Source organism: Eleutherodactylus coqui, chromosome 5 (assembly GCF_035609145.1).
Source record: "Eleutherodactylus coqui strain aEleCoq1 chromosome 5, aEleCoq1.hap1, whole genome shotgun sequence".
NCBI lineage: Eukaryota > Metazoa > Chordata > Amphibia > Anura > Eleutherodactylidae > Eleutherodactylus > Eleutherodactylus coqui.
This window is the reverse complement of record NC_089841.1, coordinates 251,558,593-251,580,385: the sequence shown is the minus strand read 5'-3', so window position 1 is coordinate 251,580,385 and position 21,793 is coordinate 251,558,593. Positions and strand designations below refer to the sequence as shown.

The window sequence follows — 21,793 nt, the reverse complement described above, 5'->3', positions numbered from 1 at the left end:
TCTTTATTTCTGGGAATGCAGCTAGGGCTTATTTTAGGGGTAGAAATAGACATCACATCTCATGCAAATCACTAGTTAAAGAAGAGGATAAATAAGGAGGCTCCATAGAGAAACATGGGCTACAAAACATCACAAATTGCGGCTTGGAGCGTTTTTTGCTCTCGCAGGATCACATCAGACTAAACATCGCAAGTGTGAAGGATCCCATAGGAAAGCATGGGCCTCACATACATGTGATTTATAGCGCTGTCGCTTCGCAAGAAAACTCACGTTATTGTGACGCCTGTGTAATAGCGGCCCTAGCCACAAACATGAGTTCTTATGCGCTTGATACACAACGCGATGCTTTGATGGCAAACTGCATGGGGGGCGGGGGGGGGGGGGGGGTGATCTTAAAAATTCAAGGAAGGTTTGTTCTTCAAAAGTGTAAAAATGATCCCACCCACAAAGCGTTAACCAAATGTTGGACTGTTGAATGCGGATGAATGGAGAGAAGAAGCTCGTTGGATCTGCATCCACAATTCTCTTTTTGTTTTTGCTGAAAGAGAAAACTGCAACAACCAATGAAACGTTCAAGGTTTTCTACTTCGAGAAGTGATGGAGAACAGCAACACTATGGATGGATGTCTGCAAACGCCACTCAGATGATGGTACAGTGGTAGAAACCTCAGCCACAAATTAGCTTTGCCTTAATAGAGCCTCATAGGTCTGAAAACCAGAACCTCAAACCTATGGGTGAGATATATATATATATATATTATATATATATATATATATATATATATATATATATATATATATATATATATATATATTACACATACACACAGTGATTCGGAGACATAAGAAGGTGTCCCTGCGTCGGTGGAGACATACTGCTTTTCCCTTGTCGGAGGCCGCATCCAGATCCATGCTATTCAATTACAGCTTTTTAAAGTTGCGGGTGAACTAGTAGTAGAGGGTGCTGGATTATTTTTTTCCTTTATTAGCATGCTTCCTGGTAAATACTCTTATTTTATATCCTACATTTACTTCTTCCCATTGACCTGAACTAAGAAAAGTCTGCTTACCCCACACAGTAAGACTGCGGTCACACGGAGCAGAAATCCTGCGGAATGAGCGCACAGAAATACCGTGAGATTTCCATGGCAGAAAGACAGCTTCAAAGCTGGTGCCGCCCAGGCGGGTTCTGAAGTGGCTTTGCTGCCTGCATTCCGCTGCGGCCATCCCTCCCCATAGAAAGGAGAGAGGCCGCAGCGGAGACGGCGATAAGATTAACATGCCGCGGCCTGGAATTCCGTGCGGCATGTCAGTTTCATCGCGGCTTGGCTTTCCCGCAGCGGTCTCCATTTCTCTGCCCATGTAAGACGCTGCGTCGGGGCCTCACTCTCAGACTCACCAGTTTCATCGCGGCTTGGCTTGGCTTTCCCGCAGCGGTCTCCATTTCTCTGCCTAGGTAAGACGTTGCGTCGGGGCCTCACTCTCAGACTCACCAGTTTCAGAGGGGGAATTATAAAAAGTAGAAGACTAATACAAATCGCACAGCGGATGTCATGTGATACGCGGCGGGCACAATGCTATATGCTGCGGGCAGAGCGTATGGCTGCACAGTGTGACCCAGTGAGGCCTATCCTATGGCTACAGGTGATGTGGCGTGCGGTCAGTAAGGGCAGATGTTACTTTGTTACTCCTCTGTCACTCTTTGAAACGGATTGCAAAAACACACAAAAAAAAGAAAATATGGGAGCGGCCGATGGGATATTGAACATGAACTTACAGCGTAGTTCAGGCCCAGCGTGTCCAGCAGCCAGGATGCCACGAAGCCCATGGGTATGGATACAAGCAGGTAGACCAGCGACAGGTAGTTGACGATGTCCAGAGAGCACTTCATGTAACTGGCAGTCAGGTCGGCGACCGGAGCGAAGCTGATCCACAACTAGAAACATAGAAACAAGGGGCACATGAGTGCAGCTGCAGAACCTCTTGGAAAAGGTCCTCTGGGATCAGCAAGAAAGCCAACAGAAACACAGAATGTATACAGTATATACCCAATGAGGGGATAAAGACCACAGGAGGGGAGGGGGGGTCTACTGAGACTCCTATGGCTCCTTCATAGGGAACGTATGGTTACAGCGTACTGCCTATACCCATGTACGGGGCCCGCGCTGCGCGGAGAAGGGGAGCGTGCCGCTATCTTCTGTTGTGGATTTCAGCCCCTCATTGGGGAGAGATCTGTTCCACAGGCGGAGATGATGATACAACCGACATCCCACCCGCTGTGCTGCCACTGGAGTTGCTGCAGATCTTCCATGCAGCGGGTCCGCCAGGAATATCTGCGCTGATCCGCCCCGTGAGCACCCAGCCTCAGGGCTCTTTCCCACAAGCGTATATCGGCCGCCATTGTCACGGCCGGCCGGCCCACATTACCGGCTGACGCGTTGGATTCCAACGCATCAGATCACACGGCCGTATTCCTGCAGCATAAAAGCTCCCGGCCGGCCAATATAGCCTCAAGCGCTTTCACACCGGCTGAACAGACGGTCCTGGGAGTATCTGTCCGTACGGAATACGTCGTCCGCTGCATTAACTCCTATGGGAGGCGAGGACAGCGGCCGGAGAAGGGAGGGGGGAGGGAGTTAGCAGCGTGACTGCTACACTCCCTCCCCCTTCTCTCCTCCCCTCCGTCTGTTTACAATGGGAGGGGGCTTAGCCCCACCCCTGTCCTGCCCACTCCCATTGCAAACAGCCAAGGGAAGGAGAGAGGAGGTGAGCTGGCAAGGGAAGGGGAGACAACAGTATAGCGGCTTTAGCCTATATGTGCCGTGGCCCGTGCCGTCTGAATGGGCGCACAAACGTTAGATTTGTGCGCCACATGTTTTTACAGGCTAGTAGAAATGCCTGCAGACGTGTGGAAGAGCCCTGAAGCTGGTCTGGGACTATCTACGGGTGTACCAGGTGGATTAGTCAATAGAACAAGAGGGCTGTCGAAGCGTCTGCCGAGCTCCGACGGGGGACTAACGGGGGACTGCACCCTCACGAGACATGGAAGACTGCTTCTTTTTGCAGAACTTCTAACCAACAAGGCAACGCAGAAAACACACGTAACTAGTAATAATGGAGGAAGCCGTACAAGGCGTGGCAGCGCGCCGCCCCCCGCTGCGGGACTCACAAGGCGTGGCAGCGCGCCGCCCCCCGCTGCGGGACTCACAAGGCGTGGCAGCGCGCCGCCCCCCGCTGCGGGACTCACAAGGCGTGGCAGCGCGCCGCCCCCCGCTGCGGGACTCACAAGGCGTGGCAGCGCGCCGCCCCCCGCTGCGGGACTCACAAGGCGTGGCAGCGCGCCGCCCCCCGCTGCGGGACTCACAAGGCGTGGCAGCGCGCCGCCCCCCGCTGCGGGACTCACAAGGCGTGGCAGCGCGCCGCCCCCCGCTGCGGGACTCACAAGGCGTGGCAGCGCGCCGCCCCCCGCTGCGGGACTCACAAGGGGGGTTACATCATGTAATAGAGCAGCTCCCACCACACTGCAGAGGGGTTCCATCCACCTTGAGGAGGCCAACTAGTCTGAGCCTACGGACACCGTTGTTTCCATCATCACTTTCTGAAAGCCAGAACATTCTTTGGCGCGGTCTCACGGGCTGGGATCTGCGTCCTGTGGAATATTTAGCACCAAAGTCCGCACTGCTAACGCGCAGATTTTGATACAGAAGTGAAAATGGCCGAAATCTGCTGCAACTCCACATCAAATCCCGCAGTACGGCTCTGACCCGGCCGACCATCCCTGGTACAGATGACACTGTATGCCGGCGGGTACGTGCGGACGCCGCTGGTGGCAGGGCCGAACCCGCAGTGTGGTAATCGCAGTACAGCGCGCCCACTCCAGCGCAGCATTTGAGAACACCGCGATTTTCAAGCATTGTAAGGCTGCCTTGCCTGTCCACGGGTGTTGCCATATCTCGTGGCGGATCTCCGCCGGCCAGGAGCAGGAGCCGCAGACGGATCTCCGCCGGCCAGGAGCAGGAGCCGCAGACGGATCTCCGCCGGCCAGGAGCAGGAGCCGCAGACGGATCTCCGCCGGCCAGGAGCAGGAGCCGCAGACGGATCTCCGCCGGCCAGGAGCAGGAGCCGCAGACGGATCTCCGCCGGCCAGGAGCAGGAGCCGCAGACGGATCTCCGCCGGCCAGGAGCAGGAGCCGCAGACGGATCTCCGCGAACAGCCTATCTGACAGGTAGGCGCACCGCGGAGAATCGGGGCAATTCACAGCATGATGCGATATGCCGCCTGTGAGCAGAGAAGCGCTAGGACTCCATTCGTGGACAGGGGACCGCGCTTTCCATAGCAACACTATGCGTTCCCCGTGGCTGGATTATTGCTGTGGGGAACGCCCGTGGACAGGAGCGCCAACACCCATCACAAAAACCAGATGTTAATTGGTCAATAATGCGCAGAACGGCCGTCACTAAGGGGTTAAACGCATCCTATCTAGGGGAGGAGTTTGCTTATTGTAGGCCGGCTGTGTTTGCACTGCGGAGTACAGAGCGGGCGTCCGCAGCAAATACCGCCCATAGCACGCTGCGGAAAACAACACTGTACTGCGCATATCCGATGGCGGACCATCCGCAGTGCAGGGGGTGCAGGTACGCACGGATGCCAGCTGGGCGCTGGGGGCGGAGTCTGCTGCAGGATCCAACCTGGCTGTTTGCAGCGATCCTCGGCCGCGGAGTGTCGCTCCCATTGAAAACAATGTGCGATGCGTGGCGTTCCGAGGTCGGACGTGGCGGGTTTTTTTCAGTGACGCGGGAGGAAAAAAAATTTTGTAAAAGAAAGGCTGGTGTGTAGAGCCGCACTCAAAAAAAACGGGGTTGGCATGGGCGCGCCCCACAACGCACAAATACCGCGTGATTTTCGTGGGCGTTCGAGCAGCCCCGGTCCGAGAAGCCTGCGCGTCTATATCTGCGGCCCTCCTGTGAGTGCGACGAGTGAAAAAACGCATCGCGGCAAATACGATGTCGGCGCATGTGAAAAGCGCGTGTGTCAATAAAAGCAGAAACGTCCAGGACGCCGGCGCGACAATCACGTGTGCGAGCGACGCCTCCCGCAGGAGATCACGGCTGGACAGAGCCGCCACGGAATACGCCGTGATGGTTCCCGCAGCGCCACTAGGAGCGCTCACACCTAATATACTGAGCGCTTCCTGCGGCGCACAGAAGTCGCCCCGTGTGACCGCGCCGTCCGTGAGGGAAATAATACTCATCCGTACCGTAAGAGCATTTGTGCACAGCTTAGCTCACGGATTTGCGCCGTGAACGAGACTTTTTTGCGAGGAGCTGCGTATTTAATTGTAATTTTTCAGCACACAAAGCACATTTTTTGCGCGCCGCCCCCCCCCCACCCCGATTTAAAGAGCCATTTAGCCTAACGACCCCCAGATGTGTTCCTTTCCCCAGCAGAATGGCGCGTCCCCTCCGTGCTGAGCGCGGCGCCCTCTCATAGACTTCTGTGGGCACCCAGCAGTAGAGAACGCGGCGTTTCTTTCCGCACGTAATATGAGAATCTGTGCGCAGCGATTACCATACGGCGCTCTGTGCGGGGCACAATCCTGCGCAGACACGTCCGTGTAGAGTCGCCCTCACAGTCACCTCCGGCGCGGCGTCCTCGCAGCGGACCGCTCACAGCGGGGCGGAATGAGTCGCACCGACCTTCCTGCGCCGCACTGTTATCGCTACGCGGCTCGGATTCCGGACCGGTGAAAATCTGAACGTCTTTACCTCAAAACCGCAAGACTAAATCGGGCAGCGGTAACGCGTACCCCGCGGAGGGCGGCGGGCGGACAATGGTGGTTGTTGTTGTTGTTGTTGCTGCTGCAAGTTTTGGGGGGTTTTTGCTGCAATTAAGATCTGAAGAAAAAAAAGTTCCACCAGAAGTTCCGCCGTTAAAAACGGAACAAAAGCTGCAATGTGCGCCCGGCGGACCGTCCGTGAGGACCTCCGAGGTGGGTCCTACACTCCGCTACTAGCAGGCACAGCTGCTGCAGCACCTCTTGTCACTCACCGTGGCGTTGGAGCAGTTCAGGAAGCACACGACCACCAGGATGAACCACCGCTTCTGGTACAGCCGCACGGGGCTCGCTGCTGACTGACAGGGCTCGCCGGTCGCCACTTCCTCTGCAGACTCGTCCGCCGGGCTCCGGTCCTCGGGGTCTGCGGGGATTCCGGGCTCAGCCATGTCTGCGGTCCTATACCGGCACTTATCACCTGGCACTCATGCCGGCCGCATATTACCAAAGGAGGCCTGAGTTCTCCTATGGGGCCGATTCAGCCAATCAGCTGGCTGGAATCGGCACCACGTGACACAGCGGCGTGCCCGCGCATTGCCGTGCACAGGATTGTGCTGCCTGAGTTCTCCTGTGCGGCCGATTCAGCCAACAGCGGCGTGCCCGCGCATTGCCGTGCACAGGATTGTGCTTTGCCCGCGCTTTCACATGCTCAGTGCCTTGCCATGCACTCGTGTGCACACAGGATTGTGCCTTGCCCGCGGTTTACATGCCACTCGTGTGTGTGCACAGACAGTTATTGATTTGGCAGGTATTTTTTGTGCTTTTGCCAAAGGTGATTATTTCTTTTGCGCAAGTGGATTTGCCAGCGGAAGTTTTACATCTTTTGCGCAAGTGGATTTGCCAGCGGACGTTTTACACAGGACTACTAAAAGCCAAGGTAAGCTGCTGCATCTGCTCATTTAATTGCGCTCTTACTTCCCCTGCGCGCATTGGCGGAGAGGCGGCCAATTCTGCATGCCGCTGCATTGTCCACGAGCGCGATCCCCAGCATGCCGCTGCATTGTCTCCGCGATCCCCAGCATGCCGCTGCATGCATTGTCGCCGCTGCATTGTCCACGAGCGCGATCCCCAGCATGCCGCTGCATTGCTACGTGTGGAGACGCGGTTACCTGAGATTTGTGCGCTGCTACGTGTGGAGACGCGGTTACCTGAGATTTGTGCGCTGTGCGCTGCTACGTGTGGAGACGCGGTTACCTGAGATTTGTGCGCTGCTACGTGTGGAGACGCGGTTACCTGAGATTTGTGCGCTGCTACGTGTGGAGACGCGGTTACCTGAGATTTGTGCGCTGTGCGCTGCTACGTGTGGAGACGCGGTTACCTGAGATTTGTGCGCTGCTACGTGTGGAGACGCGGTTACCTGAGATTTGTGCGCTGTGCGCTGCTACGTGTGGAGACAACACCCAAGATTTGTGCGCTACGTGTGGTGAGTACGTCACCTGAGATTTGCGCGACGCCACCTGTCTTTTTTTGCAGATTTGTGCGCCTTATTGCAAAATAACGTGTGGAGAGGATCCTGACGTTTGGACGCGTTTCGAGAAGAATTTCGCTTCGCTCGGACACCATCTGACATCACTCAGCGAGATAAGCTGCTGCATCTGCCCAAATTTTGATCGCGTGCATCTGCTGATATGCGCATATTTGGCGCATATTTGCAGGTGTTCGCTTGCATCTGCTTATATCCGCATACTTGGCGCATATTTGCAGGTGTTCGCTTGCATCTGCTGATATGCGCATATTTGCCGGTTTTCTCCTGCATCACCAGATATGTGCATTTTTGCTTGCATGTGGTGATATGCTCTCCGTTTTCCACAGGACGACTCGTGTGGAGAGGAACCTGACATTTGGCTGCGGTTTGTACAACGTACGGAACCAGAGATTGGCGTTTTAGGTGCTGATCTCACATTTGCCCCCCGCCTTTTGGAGAGGACGACTCTTCTGGAGAGGAATTTCGCTTCGCTAGGACATCACGTGACGTCACTCGGCGAGGTAAGCTGCTGCATCTGCCAAATTTTTCATTGCTTGCATCTGCTCATGTGTACATGCATGCGTGCCTGTATGCGTACATGCATGCATGCCTTGTGCGTGCCTGCCTGTATGCGTACATGCATGCATGCCTTGTGCGTGCCTGCCTGTATGCGTACATGCGTGCCTGCATGCCATGTGCGTGCATGCATGCCTTGTGCGTACAGGCGTGCGTGCCTTGTGCGTACAGGCGTGCGTACGTGCCTTGTGCGTACAGGCGTGCGTACGTGCCTTGTGCGTACAGGCGTGCGTACGTGCCTTGTGCGTACAGGCGTGCGTACGTGCTTTGTGCGTACAGGCGTGCGTACGTGCCTGTATGCGTACAGGCGTGCGTACGTGCCTGTATGCGTACAGGCGTGCGTACGTGCCTGTATGCGTACAGGCGTGCGTACGTGCCTGTATGCGTACAGGCGTGCGTACGTGCCTGTATGCGTACAGGCGTGCGTACGTGCCTGTATGCGTACAGGCGTGCGTACGTGCCTGTATGCGTACAGGCGTGCGTACGTGCCTGTATGCGTACAGGCGTGCGTACGTGCCTGTATGCGTACAGGCGTGCGTACGTGCCTGTATGCGTACAGGCGTGCGTACGTGCCTGTATGCGTACAGGCGTGCGTACGTGCCTGTATGCGTACAGGCGTGCGTACGTGCCTGTATGCGTACAGGCGTGCGTACGTGCCTGTATGCGTACAGGCGTGCGTACGTGCCTGTATGCGTACAGGCGTGCGTACGTGCCTGTATGCGTACAGGCGTGCGTACGTGCCTGTATGCGTACAGGCGTGCGTACGTGCCTGTATGCGTACAGGCGTGCGTACGTGCCTGTATGCGTACAGGCGTGCGTACGTGCCTGTATGCGTACAGGCGTGCGTACGTGCCTGTATGCGTACAGGCGTGCGTACGTGCCTGTATGCGTACAGGCGTGCGTACGTGCCTGTATGCGTACAGGCGTGCGTACGTGCCTGTATGCGTACACGCACGCGTGCCTGTATGCGTGCACGCACGCGTGCCTGTATGCGTGCACGCACGCGTGCCTGTATGCGTGCACGCACGCGTGCCTGTATGCGTACACGCACGCGTGCCTTATGCGTACACGCACGCGTGCCTGTATGCGTACATGCATGCGTGCCTTGTGCGTGTATGCGTACATGCGTGCCTGTATGCCTATGTGCGTGCATGCATGCCTTGTGCGTGCATGCCTGTATGTGTGCGCGCATGCCTGTCTGCTCACCCACTTACTCAGCCACCCCCCCTCTCTCTCACACACACACTTGCTGTGTTAAATTCGTCTTATTGGCCGAAAAAGACATTACATTAGATTTGAGCATTTAATTCCTTTTTTTAGCAGACGTACAGGTTCCATCCCAATACTGCACCTAATCTGCACTAACTGAACAAACCTTCGGAGAAACATACCAATTGTCCAAATACGATGTCTTTATCTATTAAAGTAGGAGTGAAGAAAAGCAGGGACAGTGCAATAACTATGAAAGCCCACGGAATTAAGCCAATTGCAGGCAGGGTTAATTTTTTTTTTTCTTCCTCGTTATAGGTCAGCTGATACGTTTTGGTCAGAATACTGCACTGTGGTAACCGTTTCCGCTGCTCGCAACCACAGAGTTCAATCACCAGAGAGCCAGAAGTTCCCAGATGTTGGCTCCGGAGGATGCTTAAAAGCTGGAAATGGCCCATCACCTGCTATGGAACTACATCATCCGGATCTGATGGAGCAGTACGATGAAGATTGTCAGGTTGCATGTGATGCTGCTCACTGTCCCTCGTTAGTCGGTTCACAGTTTATACACTAAGCTATTTATCCCCTTAGAGAACAAGCCTGTTTGCGCCTTAGTGACAGACCGAAAATTTGGAACTTTACATGTGTCACTTGACATATCATAAGTCCGTAAAGGTTTTGCATATCCAAGTGACTGACATTTTTTTCTTCCCCTTGTTGTACTTCTGTTAGGTAGTAAAAAGGACTGTTAAAAGTTGTGTATATTTATTAAAATTGCTACTTTGCACAATTTTCAATTTTCATTTTTTCACATTGTCAAATGTCATATATAAAATAAGTGCCAACATACTGTACAAATCTCTGCGAACATATAGATTTCCATCTGTTCACTTTATTCTGGAAGCACGGTTTAAAACGTTTGTACATTTATTTTTTCCATCTAGGAGACGTACAAATTTAACATTACTTTTCAGAATTTTGAGGAACACTTAGTTTTCCTACACCAATCCAAGTTTGCAAAGGCTGCTAGGTGTCATAATTAAGGATGAGCGAGTATACTCGCTAAGGCACTACTTGTTCAAGTAATGTGCCTTAGACGAGTATCTCCCTGCTCGTCCATAAAGATTCGGGGACCGCTGCGGCTGACAGGTGAGTCGCAGGGGAGATAGAGAGAGATCTCCCCTCCGTTCCTCCCCGCTCTCCCTCGCGGCGGCCCCCGAATCTTTAAGGACGAGCAGGGAGATACTCGTTTAAGTCACATTACTCGAACGAGTAGTACCTTAGCAAGTATACTCGCTCATCCTTAATTATGACACCTAGCAGCCTTTGTGACATAGACAAAAGGCCGCTGTGTTTATGGGTCTTTTCTGTTTAATGCATTGCAGTAAAATATTGCGCAGTTTTTCAGGATCCTCCGTCATAATTTTTTTTTTTTAAAAGCGTATTAAAAACAAGGGAGTCACTGGGAAAAAACAGTTCATTAAAAGAAGGGTTTAAAGATTGCTGAACGTCGAGGGTCTCTTCACTGTCTGCCAGCCTTCCCGTTCTCAAGGACGTCAGATCTGCAGGAAATGACGAGAAATCAGCAGGTTAACAGTCACATCCCACCAGTATTACTGATTCCTAGATCCGCTCAACCCACTTACAATGACCACTACTCCCTCAACCAGGTCAGAAGAATTATGCATGCATCTATGCATACATACATGCATCTATGCATGCATACATGCATGTGTGCATCTATGCATGTACGCGTGCATGTACACGCATGCGTGCATCTATACATAAATGCATGCATACGCACGTACGCATAAGGCACGCGTGCATGTACGCATACAGGCACGCGTGCATGTACGCATACAGGCACGCGCGCACGTACGCATACAGGCACGCGTGCATGTACGCATACAGGCACGCGCGCACGTACGCATACAGGCACGCGCGCACGCCTGTACGCATACAGGCACGCGCGCACGCCTGTACGCATACAGGCACGCGCGCACGCCTGTACGCATACAGGCACGCGCGCACGCCTGTACGCATACAGGCACGCGCGCACGCCTGTACGCATACAGGCACGCGCGCACGCCTGTACGCATACAGGCACGCGCGCACGCCTGTACGCATACAGGCACGCGCGCACGCCTGTACGCATACAGGCACGCGCGCACGCCTGTACGCATACAGGCACGCGCGCACGCCTGTACGCATACAGGCACGCGCGCACGCCTGTACGCATACAGGCACGCGCGCACGCCTGTACGCATACAGGCACGCCTGTACGCATACAGGCACGCGCGCACGCCTGTACGCATACAGGCACGCCTGTACGCATACAGGCACGCGCGCACGCCTGTACGCATACAGGCACGCCTGTACGCATACAGGCACGCGCGCACGCCTGTACGCATACAGGCACGCCTGTACGCATACAGGCACGCGCGCACGCCTGTACGCATACAGGCACGCCTGTACGCATACAGGCACGCGCGCACGCCTGTACGCATACAGGCACGCCTGTACGCATACAGGCACGCGCGCACGCCTGTACGCATACAGGCACGCCTGTACGCATACAGGCACGCGCGCACGCCTGTACGCATACAGGCACGCCTGTACGCATACAGGCACGCGCGCACGCCTGTACGCATACAGGCACGCCTGTACGCATACAGGCACGCGCGCACGCCTGTACGCATACAGGCACGCCTGTACGCATACAGGCACGCGCGCACGCCTGTACGCATACAGGCACGCCTGTACGCATACAGGCACGCGCGCACGCCTGTACGCATACAGGCACGCCTGTACGCATACAGGCACGCGCGCACGCCTGTACGCATACAGGCACGCCTGTACGCATACAGGCACGCGCGCACGCCTGTACGCATACAGGCACGCCTGTACGCATACAGGCACGCGCGCACGCCTGTACGCATACAGGCACGCGCGCACGCCTGTACGCATACAGGCACGCGCGCACGCCTGTACGCATACAGGCACGCGCGCACGCCTGTACGCATACAGGCACGCGCGCACGCCTGTACGCATACAGGCACGCGCGCACGCCTGTACGCATACAGGCACGCGCGCACGCCTGTACGCATACAGGCACGCGCGCACGCCTGTACGCATACAGGCACGCGCGCACGCCTGTACGCATACAGGCACGCGCGCACGCCTGTACGCATACAGGCACGCGCGCACGCCTGTACGCATACAGGCACGCGCGCACGCCTGTACGCATACAGGCACGCGCGCACGCCTGTACGCATACAGGCACGCGCGCACGCCTGTACGCATACAGGCACGCGCGCACGCCTGTACGCATACAGGCACGCGCGCACGCCTGTACGCATACAGGCACGCGCGCACGCCTGTACGCATACAGGCACGCGCGCACGCCTGTACGCATACAGGCACGCGCGCACGCCTGTACGCATACAGGCACGCGCGCACGCCTGTACGCATACAGGCACGCGCGCACGCCTGTACGCATACAGGCACGCGCGCACGCCTGTACGCATACAGGCACGCGCGCACGCCTGTACGCACAAGGCACGCGCGCACGCCTGTACGCACAAGGCACGCGCGCACGCCTGTACGCACAAGGCACGCATGCACGCACATGGCATGCAGGCACGCATGTACGCATACAGGCAGGCACGCACAAGGCATGCATGCATGTACGCATACAGGCAGGCACGCACAAGGCATGCATGCATGTACGCATACAGGCATGCATGCATGTACGCATACAGGCATGTACGCATACAGGCACGCATGCATGTACACATGAGCAGATGCAAGCAATGAAAAATTTGGCAGATGCAGCAGCTTACCTCGCCGAGTGACGTCACGTGATGTCCTAGCGAAGCGAAATTCCTCTCCAGAAGAGTCGTCCTCTCCAAAAGGCGGGGGGCAAATGTGAGATCAGCACCTAAAACGCCAATCTCTGGTTCCGTACGTTGTACAAACCGCAGCCAAATGTCAGGTTCCTCTCCACACGAGTCGTCCTGTGGAAAACGGAGAGCATATCACCACATGCAAGCAAAAATGCACATATCTGGTGATGCAGGAGAAAACCGGCAAATATGCGCATATCAGCAGATGCAAGCGAACACCTGCGAATATGCGCCAAATGTGCGCATATCAGCAGATGCAAGCGAACACCTGCAAATATGCGCCAAGTATGCGGATATAAGCAGATGCAAGCGAACACCTGCAAATATGCGCCAAATATGCGCATATCAGCAGATGCACGCGATCAAAATTTGGGCAGATGCAGCAGCTTACCTCGCTGAGTGATGTCAGATGGTGTCCGAGCGAAGCGAAATTCTTCTCGAAACGCGTCCAAACGTCAGGATCCTCTCCACACGTTATTTTGCAATAAGGCGCACAAATCTGCAAAAAAAGACAGGTGGCGTCAGGTGGCGTCGCGCAAATCTCAGGTGACGTACTCACCACACGTAGCGCACAAATCTTGGGTGTTGTCTCCACACGTAGCAGCGCACAGCGCACAAATCTCAGGTAACCGCGTCTCCACACGTAGCAGCGCACAAATCTCAGGTAACCGCGTCTCCACACGTAGCAGCGCACAGCGCACAAATCTCAGGTAACCGCGTCTCCACACGTAGCAGCGCACAAATCTCAGGTAACCGCGTCTCCACACGTAGCAGCGCACAAATCTCAGGTAACCGCGTCTCCACACGTAGCAGCGCACAGCGCACAAATCTCAGGTAACCGCGTCTCCACACGTAGCAGCGCACAAATCTCAGGTAACCGCGTCTCCACACGTAGCAGCGCACAAATCTCAGGTAACCGCGTCTCCACACGTAGCAGCGCACAGCGCACAAATCTCAGGTAACCGCGTCTCCACACGTAGCAATGCAGCGGCATGCTGGGGATCGCGCTCGTGGACAATGCAGCGGCGACAATGCATGCAGCGGCATGCTGGGGATCGCGGAGACAATGCAGCGGCATGCTGGGGATCGCGCTCGTGGACAATGCAGCGGCATGCAGAATTGGCCGCCTCTCCGCCAATGCGCGCAGGGGAAGTAAGAGCGCAATTAAATGAGCAGATGCAGCAGCTTACTTTGGCTTTTAGTAGTCCTGTGTAAAACGTCCGCTGGCAAATCCACTTGCGCAAAAGATGTAAAACTTCCGCTGGCAAATCCACTTGCGCAAAAGAAATAATCACCTTTGGCAAAAGCACAAAAAATACCTGCCAAAAAGCGCAAAAAATACCTGCCAAATCAATAACTGTCTGTGCACACACGAGTGGCATGTAAACCGCGGGCAAGGCACAATCCTGTGTGCACACGAGTGCATGGCAAGGCACTGAGCATGTGAAAGCGCGGGCAAAGCACAATCCTGTGCACGGCAATGCGCGGGCACGCCGCTGTTGGCTGAATCGGCCGCACAGGAGAACTCAGGCAGCACAATCCTGTGCACGGCAATGCGCGGGCACGCCGCTGTGTCACGTGGTGCCGATTCCAGCCAGCTGATTGGCTGAATCGGCCCCATAGGAGAACTCAGGCCTCCTTTGGTAATATGCATGCCGGCCGTGGGTATTACTACTGCGCCGGTCAGCCAATGGCGGCAGGCGGAGGAGACGGGCAGGAGACAGCGGCGACCGTGTACCGCCTACCGCCCCCTCAGCGGACAAGCCACGCCCACTGACCGCCAATTACCCAGGTCACGCCCACCCCCACTCCACTCCGAGCAGGCCACGCCCACCTCCTTATTACGGACCGTGTATCCGCCGACCGCCCCTCACCGAGCAAGCCCCGCCTATCGTGCGCCCGGCTAGCCGGCCACGCCCACCTGCTCCATACCGAGCAGGACCACGCCCACCGCCCCTCACGGAACGTGTACCCGCCCTCGCACCGAGCAGGCCCTGCCCACCGTCCCCTCACGGCCCGTGTATCCGCCCACCGCCCCTCACCGAGCAGGCCCCGCCCACCGTCCCCTCACGGACCGGGCCCGCCTACTGCGCCCGGCTCTGACAAGAGCCAGGAAGCTGCCCGCAGCCGGTGACTGGTGTGTGATGGCTGTGACTGCAGAGTCCTGCCCGCATACAAGCTCCTCTAGAAGCAGATGGTCAGAGCTTTATTAACCCCTCAGTGACGGCCAATACGCCTTTTACTGACCTCACTAATGGGCTTTATATCCGTACAGACGTCTCTTTAAGGTGGTGGCTTGGCTGACTACAGACAGCGGGGCTCCTGCTCTAACTGCTGCAAGCCTTAGATCCTGGCAGGTTACCAATAGCAACTGCAGCATGTAAGCAGATGACAAGGGGGCGGCGGCTCCTTCCGTCACCCATCACACCCCGCAGTGCGATCACTAAGTACTAATGGGTTCCCATGGCAACCTGAAGCCTGACAGCAGCCTCCATGGCTGATCTATAACAGCCTGTTAGGCCCCGCCTCCGGCAGAGTCTAATAGGCTGCTGTCACAGGCTTAGTAGAATGCAGTACACATAAGTAATGCGGTGTACCATCCCAGCGAGCGAATGATCACATCTTTACGTCCTCCTCAGGAACTAAAAAAATAGTGTAAAAAAAGTGCAATGAAGTTTAATTTAAAGAAAAAAAATCCAGTTTTAAAAAATAATAATAAAAGGGTGAGCCTAGTAAAAGGCAGAAAAAATAGAGACATTTCGTAAAAACGGCATATAGTTCTCACCGTAACAGCCTGGAGAATGACGTTTCTGAAGTGCGGGCAATACCGCGCCCCCCGCCGCTGCCTGTGAGCGCCGCCGCCTGTGAGCGCCGCCTGTGAGTGACGCCGCCTGTGAGTGACACCACCTGTGAGCGCTGCCTGTGAGCGCCGCCACCTGTGAGCGCTGCCTGTGAGCGCCGCCTGTGAGTGACGCCGCCTGTGAGTGACACCGCCTGTGAGTGACACCGCCTGTGAGTGACACCGCCTGTGAGCGCTGCCTGTGAGCGCCGCCACCTGTGAGCGCTGCCTGTGAGCGCCGCCACCTGTGAGCGCTGCCTGTGAGCGCCGCCACCTGTGAGCGCCGCCTGAAGAGTGTTGTCAAATGTTACCAAATAAAGAGAAATATCACTTTTATCTTCTCCAATTTTTTGCTACTGGGAGCGAATGGCGAGGCGGGCGCGGTCAGACCAAATGGCGAGGCGGGCGCGGTCAGACCGAACGGCGAGGCCGGCGCGGACGCAGTCAGAACGAACGGCAATAAACCGCAAACACGGCTTAGATTTTTAATTAAAACTTTTCTAATTTGCGTTTTTTTTCGTTAACTTTTTCCTTTTCCGATCTTAGATATGCAGAAAAATTTGAAGGCGCCAAATGAACAAATAAATATTTTTGTGGCCAGTAAGGAGGGGGGGGGGGTCACTGATGCATTAGCCAATCACAAGCTTCTGACCGCTCACTAATAGTCTTGGGATTGCACGCTGCAGGCGCCTTCTTCTCTGGTGCTCAGTGATGGCCACTCCGGAGTCTGCCAAGGCTGCTTCACAAACCAGGCCTTGGGATCCTTGTCCAGCTGGAAGGTCCGAGGATCCAACTTCAGCCTCCTCACACGAGGCATGGCATTTCTTCCAGAAATCCTAGGAGAAAACATCATCCCTTCTGGGAGGAGAAAATTGGCCATTTAACCCACTGGGGGAAATCCCATTGGCCGGTCAGGTCCAGGGGGCGGTGGAGGGGCGGACACTTAAAACCTAATTGGGGAAGTGCCAGATGAAATACCAACCTGATATAGGCTTCATGCCCACGGGCGGGTCGTATTCCACACGCGGGAGTCTGCAGCAGAATCCCACGCTGCCCGCGGCTGAGGACACCATTCTACCTGCGCGGGTCTTCTGCGTCCTGTCCGGATCTTCTTTCTTCTTCACTGCAGATGCGTGCGGTAGCGCCGGCCAGCGCGTCACGCAGTACTTTCTTTTTTTGAGTACCTGCGGTATCCGCAGCGCATCCCGCGGACGTTCCTGCACCACAGTGTTATCTCTATGGGGCTTGAATTACGTACTTGGTAAAATCTGAACGTCTTTACTTCAAAACCGCGAGATTAAATTCCGCTGCGGAAAGGCTTTCTTCTGAGGAATTCCGGACGTCTTGCAGAATTGTTGTTGTAGATTTTTTTTTTTTTGCTGAAATTAAAATCTGCAGAGAAAAGAAAAAAAGCGCAAGAAATTCCGAAAGAAGTTCCGCCATTAAAAACTAAACGAAATCTGCCCTGATTGACAAAATGCACATTAGCGCTGCGTCCTGCGGACGATTCCGTGAGCGCCCCCTCTGGGGATTGTCTCCATACTCTGCTACTAGTAAGGCAGCGCAGGTGTCAGGAGACACACATACGGCTGCCCGTCCACGGCCGATCATCATAGGATTACTATGGAAAGCGCAGAGCCGATGGCCACAAGCGCTCCCCCCTCCTCCCTCACAGTGGAATATCACTAGCGATATTCCATCACGGCTCTGGATAGGGGGCCTACAGCTGCTGCAGCACCTCTTGGGAGGTGACCTGCCTGTCAGCCACTGTAAGGAGAGGACATGGAGGGTTTACTGTGGCGTTGGAGGAGTTCAGTAAACACATGATGACGAAGAGCGAGAGGGGGCGGGGCTAGAGAGGGGCAGGGCTAAAGGGGGTTTTCATAATGAGGGGGTGGGGCTAGATGGATCCACCCTCTAGCCTCACCCCCTATCTCTCCAAATATGGGGAGAGCTCTAGGAGATCCCCTGTAGCTCCGCCCCCTCTCTCTCCTCGCTATGGGGGATTCCTTCAGCCCCACAGGCTGTTTCGCGATCTTGATTTAATTGTGGGCGATGCAGCTGCTGCCGACCCCATTGAAAACAATAGGCAATATCACCAAAAGAAGGAACATGCTGCGATTCGTTTTCTGTATCGCATGGCAATGCGGTGCCAAGCAGTAAAACATCGCTAATGTGAATGAACCCATTCAGAAGGATAGGTTGTATATCTGTGTTAGATTTGTGTGTCTCGCCGGTGTGAAGGAGCCTGAGCTAGGAGACTAAAATTAGGATTTATGTCGCCATTTTTTTCAACCCTCTATAACTGTCTTTCTTTTCCGTCATCACGGCTCTGCGCCCACAGTCACCTACGTAACTTCACACATCCTTTCATCAAGCTGCGTGACATCGCAGCCTTATGTTCAGGGTAGGATATAAAATCCTAAATTCTTGCTTTATGAAGGATACATTTTTAGAGGTGATAAGAATGTTTTCTTACATACATTGGGAGTAGAGATGAGCGAGCGTACTCGGTTCGGGTGTTTTTGGACCCGAGCACCGCTTTTTCCGAGTAACTGACTACTTGGACGAAAAGATTCAGGGGGTGCCGGGGGGTGGCGTGGTGGAGCGGGGGGTAGCTCTCTCCCCCCCCCCCCCCCCCCACTCCCCTCTGCAACCCCCCTGCGCACCCCCGGCGCCCCGAATCTTTTCGTCCGAGTAGTCAGTTACTCGGAAAAAGCGGTGCTCGGGTCCAAAAACACCCGAACCGAGTACGCTCGCTCATCTCTAATTGGGAGTTTTTAGTAGCACTGTTGCCTATGTATTGTCTCTAGGATAGGTCTCGAGGAGTCCGAGGGCTCCCCGTTCCATCTCGGTGACCCTTGGAAGCCGGCGTGCAGACAGTGCAGTGGACTCATCGCTGCAGGTTGTGTGCACACAATATTCTCAATGAATCACATTGAGAGAACAGCGAGCCATATAAGGCCTCATGTCCACGGGCAAAAGAAGAATTAAAATCCGCAGCGGATTTTAACTCTTCTCCTGCCCGCGGATCCGCACCCCATAGGGATGCATTGACCACCCGCGGGGTAGATAAATACCCGCGGATGGTCAATAAAAGTGATTTTTTTAAAAATGGAGCATGAAAAAATCTGGACCGTGCTCCATTTTCGTGCGGGTCTCCTGTGGGGACAGCTCCCGCGGGCTTCTATTGAAGCCTATGGAAGCCGTCCAGATCCGCGGGAGACAAAAATCGGAATTTACTCACCCGCTCCGGTTCTTCTCTTCGCCGCGGCGCCATCTTCTCTCCGTCGCGCCCGGATCTTTTTTCTTCAGGACGGCGCATGCGCGGGGCACGTAACCGACGTGCCCTGCACATCCGCCGGGCCGAAGAAAGAAGATCCGGCCGCGACGCAGAGAAGATGACGCCGCAGCGAAGGAAGGATCCGGAGCGGGCGGGAGGTAAGTTTATTCTGATTTTCAGCGCTCATGTCCGCTGGGCAGGAGAGACCCGCTACGGATTCTCCATGGAGAATCCGTAGCGGGCCTGATTTTCCCCGTGGACATGAGGCCTAAGAGCAAAGTCAGACAAGCGTTTTTTTGCACGCGCCTATGTGCGCAAACAAGAGCGTCTGATAGAACCATTGGTTTCCTATACAGTGTTCACATGTCCGTCTTTTACAGGCGCACAATATTCTCGTTCTGTCTAAATGTATTGACATCGTGCAGTTTTTGTGCACGAGTCACTGATCGCTGAATTCTAGCTTGCTAGAATTCAGCAATCAGTTCTTATCAGCGCAGCAGGCTGTTATCAAACGGCTGCACTGATAAGATTCTCTGTACCTGTGTCCTGCTGTGAATTTACAGTGGGGAAAACTAGCAGTCAAAGCTGAGAAGAATACAGCTGTTTGCTTATGCAAAACTGTATTGTTCTATTAGCGGCCGCTGCTGTGTCCCGCTCTGCCTGCATAGCTCTATAGTGGCTAATTAGCTACTATAAAGTATGCAAAGATGATCGCTCAAAACTGTCACTCAAACTATTGTTTGAGTGAGTTTTGAGCGATTATCTTTAACCCCTTTAGTGGCACGCCCGGAAACTTTCCAGGACTAGCTGCACTGCCCATAGTGATATAGCCTGGAAGATTTCCGGGCTATGTTTCACTATGGGAACAGGCAAAAAACAATGTCTTAAGCAGTTGCAGTGTGCTCTGCTGCGCAGACCCTCAGAGAGCAGTGCAGGAAGATAGAGCTGATCTGCCAGCAACTTCACGCTTTTTTTTTTTTTAACTCCTGTTTACAGGTTGGCACGGAGACCATCGACTTGTCAGAAGGGGGCCGATGGTTCCTGTGGCAGGGAGAGCTGGTGATCAGCTGTCAAATGATAGCCAGGCACCAGCTCTTCCAGCGGAGAAAACCTTCCATCTCCACTGTTTAACCCTTTACATGCCACGGTCTGTACGACCGCAGCATGTAAAGAGCTGTCATGTAAAGACCCCCCCGCAATGTGATCAAGGGGTCCTTATGGGTCTCTGTGGCACCCAGAGGCTTAAATTTAGCCTCCGGGTCTGCCAGCTAAATTAGGCTGTGACGCTCAGACTCTGTCTGAGTTTTATAGCATGTTTAATACCCTGCTATGCTTCAGCATAGATGGACAAATCCCAAAGATGGACAAAACCTGGGGTCAAGTCACTGTTTAGGGTGCTTTGTTTTTAACACCTTCCCGCTCCAGGACGTACATTTACGCCCTGGAGCGTCGGGGTATGTATGCAGAGAGGTCGCGGGGCGACCTCTCTGCATACAGCGCGGGCGTCACCTGTTTATTACAGCTGACACCCGCGGGCAATAGCTGCCGCGGCTATTAACCCTTTTCATGCCGCTGTCACTTCTGACAGTGGCATTTAAAGCCCCCAAACGCTGTTCAGGGGTCCCGTACGGCCCCCCTGTGGTGAGATCGGGGGAGCCGTGCAGGTGTCATGGCTGCCGGGGGCCTTCTGAAAGGCCCCAGGGCTGCCTTGAGAGACTGCATATGAAGCCATCCCCGTGGGGTGGCTCGATAGGCTGCCTGTCATAATGCAGTATGACGTAATGCTTTAGCATTACGTCATAGTGCAGGAGCGATCAAAGTATTGCATATTGTAGTCCCCCAGGGGGACTTAAAAGTAAAGCGAAAAAAAGAGCAATAAAGTTTTTTAATTGTAAAAAAAAGTAATAAAAGTTTAAATCACCCTCCTTTTGCCATATCTGTAATTAAAAAGTCTAAATAATAAAATAAAAACACATATCTGGTATCGCCGCGTCCGTAAAAGTCCGATCTATCAAAGTAGTGCATTATGTACCCTGCACAGTGAACGTCGTACGAAAAAAAAATAAAGAATGCCCGAAATGCACTTTTTCAGTCACCCTGTCTCCAGAAAAAACACAATAAAAGGCGATCAAAAAGTCGTATGTATTCTGAATTAGTACTAACGGAAACTACAGTAGATCCAGCAAAAAATGAGCCCTCATTCAACTACGTCAACAGAAAAATAAAAAAGTTATTGCGCGCACAAAATGACGGCAGAAAATAATTGAAAAAAATTAAATGTCTTTGAAAAAAAAAAATAGTATAGTAAAAAAAAAACTATATAAGTTTGGTATCGTAGTAATCATACCAACCCATAGAATAAAGGTATCATGTCGTTTTTGTTGCAGTTTGTGCGCCGTAGAAACAAGACGAACTGAAAGATGTCGGAATGTTGTTTTTTTTTCATTTTACTCCACTTAGATTTTTTTTAAAGTTTTTCAGCACATTATATGGTACTTTAAATATCACCATTGAAAAATACAACTCGTCCCACAAAAAAACAACAAGTCCTCATACAACGACGTTGGTGGATAAATAAAGGAGTTACAATTTTTTTAAATGGGGGAGGAAAAAATGAAAATCTAAAAAAAAAAGGTTAGCGTCATGAAGGGGTTAATGCCTTCTTTTCATGTTGATCTGTGA

General features: G+C 53.9%; 1 protein-coding gene across 2 annotated transcripts in view; it reads right to left on the bottom strand.

The window, feature by feature from the left end:
* The window catches only part of SLC49A3 (solute carrier family 49 member 3), a 58,773-nt gene extending 44,027 nt beyond the window's left edge, over window positions 1-14,746 (bottom strand). Inside the window, exons 1-3 of one of the 2 annotated variants that reach the window (XM_066604480.1) lie at window positions 14,652-14,746; window positions 6,050-6,271; window positions 1,778-1,936 (exon numbers count right to left, since the gene is read on the bottom strand). In XM_066604480.1, the coding sequence (XP_066460577.1) occupies window positions 1,778-1,936; window positions 6,050-6,223 (333 nt within the window). In that variant the 5' untranslated portion in view covers window positions 6,224-6,271; window positions 14,652-14,746. The remainder of the gene's footprint in view (window positions 1-1,777; window positions 1,937-6,049; window positions 6,272-14,651) is intronic. The other variant, XM_066604479.1, reaches the window with a different exon arrangement.
* Window positions 14,747-21,793: the final 7,047 nt, after the last annotated feature.